Source organism: Scomber scombrus, chromosome 5, assembly GCF_963691925.1.
Source record: "Scomber scombrus chromosome 5, fScoSco1.1, whole genome shotgun sequence".
Lineage (NCBI taxonomy): Eukaryota > Metazoa > Chordata > Actinopteri > Scombriformes > Scombridae > Scomber > Scomber scombrus.
The window spans coordinates 20,106,261-20,114,248 of record NC_084974.1 but is presented as its reverse complement, the minus strand read 5'-3'; the positions used below and the strand labels follow the sequence as shown (position 1 = coordinate 20,114,248).

Genomic DNA, 7,988 nt, shown 5'->3' with positions numbered 1-7,988 from the left:
CGTGCAATTGTAAAACAGGCAGACAAAGACTAAAGTAAGAACTTTGCGCTGTAAACAAATAAAAACATTTAAGAGCAGATGGAAGAGTATACTTCTGTCTTCTGTCCTCATTGGCTAATATTAAAATTCCACATAGGAAAACAGTGCATTTCTTAATATCTCCCTAGCAGAAAAGCTATTTTAAAAGAGCTAAAATTATTAGCAGCACTGAAGTTCACCAAGGTTTGATAATAAAAATTAATGCTTGACGCTTTGAGAGAACACACACAGGAAATCTGGATACTGCTTGTTGGTTTCTTGTCTTAAAATGTAATAAATACTTTAAAAATATGGTATACAGTAGTAGCCATTGTTGAACACCACCATCCTCTGAGCATCTAAAATAATATTTAATGCTAGATATGGATAGGTCAGTCACACATCTGGTTCCAGGATTACTAAAAACGTACAAGAGAATAAAAAAATTGGAATTCTTTTTAACAGTTAAGTAGAGAATTGCAGCAATGGTGGATTTAGTCTAGTGTCAAAATGCCATATCCAAAAAATGTGGAACTTCAACAATGGCGGGCCTGTATATTAATACACTTTACAGTTACAAGAATGCAATAATCTTCAAATGTGTGATTCAGTGCTGAAACTTGAGGCAGAGGCAATGCAAACTAAAATTATATTTTCCATAACTGAACTTTCTCTGCCACCACACACCAGTTTGCATGATCAAAGTAGGTGTGTTTGACATGAAGCTCTTCAACGTGATTCTCTATCAGCTCTGCAAGTTCTCCCTCCCTGAATACGTGATAGTACCTCAGGCAAGAGCCTTCCACCTGCCCCTCACTCCCCTGAGGACTCTGTGTGCTTTCCTGCTGCTCTTTTTCCTGTGGCCTGCCGTCACTCTCCTCTCCAGACTGCTTCAGATGCTCTTTCTGGAAAGGAACTAGGTCTGGCAGAGCCAGAGAGCCACACTCCTGTGCTAAAGATACAGGGACGCTCTCGTTTTCTGTGCAGTTGGTGCAAGTGTTGTTACCGCCAGGATCTTTTTGCCCCTTGTGCAGATCTGTGACCGAGTCAAAGACGTCCTCCTCTGATCCAATTACAGATGGAGGGTAAAAGAAGCTCGAGACCTGTTTGATGAGGCCTCGTCCTCTCCCAAGCTGGCTGGCTTTGTTCCCCTCGGTTTCCCCTGTGGGAGAAGATAAAGTGCTCAAGTCTCTGGAGGATGACCGGGAAATGGCTAAACTTCCAAAGTCGAACACAGAGTCCAGAGACCTGGAAAAGAACCACAGTCTCTGTGTTCTCTGCTGCGGTGTGGTGCAGGTCAGCTCTTCTTCGTCTGCTACTGAGGATGTGCTTCTAACCTTCCTGTGCTTGTCATTGCTGTCTATGGCTTCACTCACGCTCTGTGCTGCGCACCTCCTTCTTAATTTGGCATGTTCCAGGCTTAAGCTGGAGGGCAAGTGAGGATTGGGGTTCCAGGGAACGAAGATGTCCTGTTTCTCAAATTTACGACGCTTCTGCTCCATGGCCCACACGTAGATCATGATTCGTCCACCCACCCGCAAGGTGCGAGCCATTTCCTTTATTGCTCGAATACGACGCTCTTTGGTGGACAAGTGATGGATGACTGTGACAAAAACATCAATTTGTCAGAATTAAGCAGAGTGGTGAGTAGGCATTGAATCAATTATGATGTTGTGTCACATTTAGCACTTGCAGTCACCAAAACACATTATGTACACTTTGAATGGCACACAAGATAAATTAATAGAGTGGGTTTCTGCTATTGTCTTAAGTCCTAATTACACTCTTTTGTTGGAGGACAGACATGAATTATTTCCCACTGTTGACTAAGCAACACACGCTTGTGGTAAAATTATGTTTATCATCATTATGAGTTCATTTAATTTGAGGTAAATGGAAGCGCCAGCAGCACAGCTTCTTGCATATGGAAGGAGCGATTTGATACTGAGTGGGAGGAATCAACAACACTGTGTCCATTACCTGCAATAGAAAGCACAGCGTCGAAGCAGCCATCTCTGTAAGGCAAATGCAGACCATCGCACATCTGGACCTCGTGTCCTTGGCTCCAGGCAAAGTCCACCAGGGGGCGACAAACATCGCATCCCAGCTTGAACACCTCCTTGTTGATGTGGAGATACTTGCCATTGCCACAGCCTGCCAAAGAGACGATGATATAACATTTTATTAGATTAGATTTTAAATATTTCTTCCCACTCCTTGAGAGAAGACAGCTTTAGAATTACTTATTGTATTCCCCCCCCCCCCCCCCCCCCCAAAAGTACAATATACAACAGCATGAATTACTTAACAGACACTTGTCATCATGTATCATGTTTTCTTTCAAGATAGCATGACAACCTGAGGTGACACTCACCAATGTCAGCAATGATGCTCCCTGGCTGCAGGTCTAGCAGGAACTGTCGAACCTTTGGCCAGGCTTTATAGCGGCTGTCGTTGAAATACGGAGCAATCTTGTCATAGACACTGTGCACATGATCTCTCTCGAGCTGGCTGGCAGCCTCCTCCATCATAATCGTCCAGGCTGCCTAATGCAGCGGCCTCACAGCATCATGCCTGCGGGACAAACACATCTCCGTGCTTATTTCAGAACGATGACCCCATCAAATAGTTAATAAATTTCATTGAGGAAAATCAAGAGTAGTAATTAGGGCCCCCTGAAAGGAACAGCACAGCGTTGTCCCTCTCTACATGCTTGTTAAGGTCCAACAAGGTCAGCTGGAAACCTTCATCAGTAGAAATACTCAAACATATGTCAGGCAACCGAGGTAATTTAACACCACACTCTCTGCTTTGTACTTCAAGAACCTGCTGCAGTTATGATCAATCAGCCTCCTCTCCTCATGTTCACGCACTCTGCAGCCCTCGAAAAGGACAGACTGATATCAAGAACTATGAACACAAGTCATCAGGTTTAATTTGTTATCAATTGTCTGTGGTTGTGTAAAAACCAGAGCAGGGACCATAAATTAACTACAAGGTAACTGGGAGGAAGCAGTTCCCATCTCGCAGAACACTCAGCAGGTCCATTTCCAAAGCAGCTGTGTCAAATTTTTTTAACGATAACACAGAAGCAAAAGGTCAGCACATAAATAATCGTTGCTGGCGACAAGATGAAAAGCAAACAACATCAATCACGTCTGAGTGAAAGTTCCTTTAACAAAGATTTTCATTAGCCTGTTACACTCTGAGCAGACTGCTGCTGCTGAAAATTTCATCCAGTGTCAGAAACAAAGGAAGGTTTCAGCATCAGCTCACATTCTATAAATCACTTTCACCTGAGCTGACCTTCATTGATTCTGAGGACTTTTCGCAGATGGATACACATATGGATAGATATGGATAGACAGTTTGATCAAATGAATTTCCATCATACGACAGCACTGCAGAACTGAATGGTGTGTTACAGCTTTAGTTGAGGCTGTTACTGTAATTCTAAAATAAAGAAACAACGCGTCTTCTTCCTTCAATACTTTCTAGTGGCTGCTTTCATGGTTGATCCTGATTGAGGATTACCCGAAAATTTAATTACGAGAATTTGTTAGAAAAGAATGCATAGTGTGCAGATATGGTCTAAAAACCACCTATGACATCTGTTAGAAACATTAATAATAAGGTGTTCATCCTTGTTTTTTTTTTTGTTCAATGTGTTTTTATTGAGCTTTCAAACATAGACACAAACAAACCCCAAAGATAGGACATGATAAAACAAGGCAGAAATAACAATGCACTATCAAACAAAGATACAGACACACAACAGCACAACACAAAAAAATAAAACAAAACCATGGACGCCATGCCACTTCAAACTTCCCCATTGATCCATTTAGTGTGTATGTCAGTTTTTCAATCTTAAGAAAAAAACACATCATCACAAATCCATCTCCCAAAAGAGGGGGGCTGTTCACTCTTCCAATGCAAAAGGATGAGCCGCCATGCTAAAAGGGAGGAGTAGGCTATACTATTTAGTTGTGGTTTTCGTAGAAGATGATCCTCTTTTGGCACACCAAAGATTCCAATAAAAGGACAAGGATGAATAGTTAGATCTGAAATTGTTGAATATACATCAAATACTGAGGCCCAGAATGCCGTTAAACTAGAGTATGACCAAAATGTATGATAAAGCATCGCATGTCAGCCCTATCACAGATAGGGCTGACATCTGGAAATATTTTGGACAGTTTAACCTTGGACATATGAAGCCTATGTACAATCTTAAACTGAGTGAGGCTATGCCTCGCACAAATGGAGGAAGAATGAATTCTTTGAATTATGCTAGCCCATTGAACCTCAGATATATTTGTATCCATGTCCATTTCGCAGTTTTCCTTTATGATGGACAAAGAATATCCTTCCATTTCAAATATAGTTTTGTAAAGCCTTGAAACTGTTACGCTTCAAGGATTGAATCAAGTGGTTATTTTGGTGGTGGTGAGGGAAATTGAACAAAGTGATTCTGTACAAAATGCCTGACTTGTAGATATCTGAAAAAATCATGAGCTGGTAAAGAAAATTCCTGTCTGACCTGATCAAATGACATAAAGATGCCATCCTTATATAACATCTTTATATTCCCCACTCCATTTTCAAGCCACTGAGTAATATATTATCTAAAAGAGAGGCTGGGAATAAATGATTGGTTGTGATAGGAGAATAAACTGACATGGAGACCAGCCCATAATGTTTTCGAAACTGAGACCAGATTTTTAAGGAGTGACGCATCGGATTCTGGCAGGTCTGAGGAATATGTAAGGGCATGGAGGAACACAAAAGAGCAGAAAGTGAGACAAGACGACAGGAACCAGATTATACTTGCAACCAGCCTGGGAGATCTAGGCAAGATGTATCCCATCGCCAACATAATAAGTTCCTAATATTGGCAGCCCAATAATAAATCTGAAAATTAGGTAAAGCCATACCACCATGTATTTTAGGTCTTTGCAGGAACAACTTCCTGATCCTAGGTGCTTTATTATTCCAAATAAAGGATGAAATGAGACTGTCAAGCTTTGTAAAGAATGCTTTTGTCAGGAAATATGGCATGCACTGAAATAAAAATAAAAATTTGGGGAGGATATTCATTTTAATTATACTAATACGCCCAGCTAATGATAGGGGCAAGGTGGACCAGCGAGTGAGATCCCTTTGGGTACGCTCTAGAAGTAATATAAATTAGCCTTTGAGAGTTGGAAATGGGACTTCGTGATACACACTCCAAGATAATTAAACTTATTATCATTCACTTTGAAAGGTAACGCGCGAAGTGAGAGTTGACAAGATGCTTTAGTAATTGGTAGGAGCTCACTTTTGTCTTTTGTTTTTGGTTGAGTTTATTGCTTGAGAAACTGCCAAAAACTTTAAGAATGGTAAGAAGATGCGGAATAGATGTGAGGGGGTGAGAAATATACAGAAGGACATTGTCCGCATATAACGAAATTGTGTGTTCCTGGTTTGCTCTAAAGATCCCTTTGATATCTGTACACTGTCTGATGGTGGCTGCAAGAGGCTCCATCACTAAGGCAAAAAGCAATGGTGACAGGGGGCAACCCTGTCTGGTCCCCCGCTTAAGAGGAAAATAAGATGAATAATTGTCATTAGTTCTGACAGAGGCCAAAGGAGTATTATATAACAGTTTGACCCAAGAAATAAAACCAAACCACTTAAGAACATAAAATAAATAATTCCATTCCACACGATCAAAAGCTTTCTCAGTGTCCAGGGCCAAGAGTACCTCTGGACGCTGAGAGGAGGATGACGTGTAAAGGATATTAAAAACGCGCCTGATATTGAAAAATAAATGTCTACTTTTTATAAATCCAGTTTGGTCAGATGATACAATGGTAGGTAAAACAGACTCAAGACGGACAGCCAACACTTTAGCCAGAATCTTTACATCAACATTAAGGAGATTTATTGGGCAGTATGAGGAACAATTATGTGGATCCTTGCCCTTTTTAAGAAGGAGGGATATTGATGCCTGGCGTGGTGGAAGGTTCTGAGAGTTAAAGCTCTCTTCAAACACCTCTTGGAGTAAAGGGCTTAGTTGATCCGAGAATTTCTTATAAATTCTGAGGGAAAGCCATCTGGGCCTGGGCATTTCCCACTTTGCATACATGAAATAGCCACCTGATTTCATCTAAAGAGATAGGGCTATCTAAAGATTCCCTTACTTTCTCCTCCACAGTGGGAATATCCAGACCTTCAAAAAAAAAGAGTCCATCAGTCTCAGGTCAGTGGGTGGTTCAGATGTATACAAACTGGAGTAAAAATCACAAAACCGTTTATTGATTGTTCATCCTTTAAACAAACAAATACATTCTTACAGAGTTTTAGACTCATTGCAAATTCAGGGATTATGTAATTGTGATGTTTATGTTATGTCTGGTTTTCACAGCCCCCACTGCAGTTGTCGCAGTTTATTAGGATGCGGCCCACAGCTCCTGCAGTGCTGCTGCAGCTCCCTCAAGCACTACATGGACAAAGAGTTTACCTCAGTTATTATCCAAAAGGATAACATTTTTATTTGAATCAATTCATTTCATTGAATGCTCATTTGTTAGGGACAGACACAGTATACACCAAGAACTGCAAAGCAATTATCCAATGCAATGTATCACATCATTTATAGCCACCACACACACACACACACACACACACACACACACACACACACACACACACACACACACACACACACACACACACACACACACACACACACACACACACACACACACACACACACACACACACACACACACACACACACACACACACTAAATGATTGATTGGCTTTTAAAATCCTTTCAGTTTATTTTTAAAATGTTAACAATTTTTGTCTGTTTTGAGTTCAGTAGGCAACATATTCCATGTGTTAGTTCCCTTCATAGAAAAGGACATCTGGCCAAAGGAGGTATTGCCGTACGATACTTTACAGTTCCCTGCAATGATATTCCTAGTGAACAATCCAAAGGCCTGTAACAGTCGCACCCTGTCACAGAGAGCCTGAGGAGCTTGGCCATGTAAACACTTACAGATAAGATTGACATTTTCAAATGCAATATAGTTGTCAAAATTTGTAATTGTCAAAAGCATGTTCAGCTCTCCCAGGATGTGACAATTGTGTGATCTTGTTGGCATTTTGTCCAATATTTTTATTGCACAGTTGTATAACCTCTTTAGGGTTTTAGCCACTGATAAACTTGCATATAGGCTTTATTTTAACTGCATCAAATGTTAGACAGTCTCTGATTAGTCTAAATGTGTACATATTGACTTTTACTGTTCTACTAATTTGTTTTAACATGTTAGTCAATTTCCAGGCGAGCATCCACCATTAGACCTCAGTATTTGACCTGAGAATTTGATTGGCTATTGATCTCAACATCTAGTTCAGTTGATGTGGGCCATCTTCTGGAAGAAAAACATATGGAAACTGTTTTTTGCTGGGGGGTTTTTTACATTAAAAAGTGTTAAAAACAAGTTGTCAACAAACGTTGCTTTAGCTTATTTCCACACTTCCAAGGATATCGCACTATCCATGGAGGTGTTGATCAAGTGAGTTGGGCAATTAAGCCAATACATCACCATGCCTTTTCAAGAATGCCATATCTAGACTTCACCGATCTTGTACATTTGTCAATTCTTTCAATAACTTGTTTTTTTTTGTTATTTCTTGCAGTTCAACAGACCAGCCAGTTTGCTCAAAATTATTGGCAAGTTCCTCAACTGACCCCGTAACGTAATCATGCTTGTGCAAGCTATCTGCTGTTGTAGATAATTAGGTCTCCAACATTGAGTTCATGTTTATTTATATTCTCCTGTGGTTTTATCAAAGTTTTTACTTTAAATTGTTTTATTTTGCCACTGTTATCTTAACAATGTCATGTTTTTGCTTTTGCGGTCCATAGCTCTTCAGTTACTCAGTTTTAAAGCCCTTTATATGAGGTTAA

At 40.3% G+C, this 7,988-nt stretch overlaps 1 protein-coding gene across 1 annotated transcript; it reads right to left on the bottom strand.

The window, feature by feature from the left end:
• Window positions 1-434: 434 nt before the first annotated feature.
• trmt9b (tRNA methyltransferase 9B) lies at window positions 435-2,549 on the bottom strand. Its single transcript, XM_062419754.1, has 3 exons — window positions 2,393-2,549; window positions 1,999-2,172; window positions 435-1,621 (listed from the first exon to the last, which is right to left on the bottom strand). Exons 1-3 carry the CDS (start codon window positions 2,547-2,549, stop codon window positions 666-668), a joined length of 1,287 nt encoding a protein of 428 aa, XP_062275738.1. The 3' UTR covers window positions 435-665.
• Window positions 2,550-7,988: the final 5,439 nt, after the last annotated feature.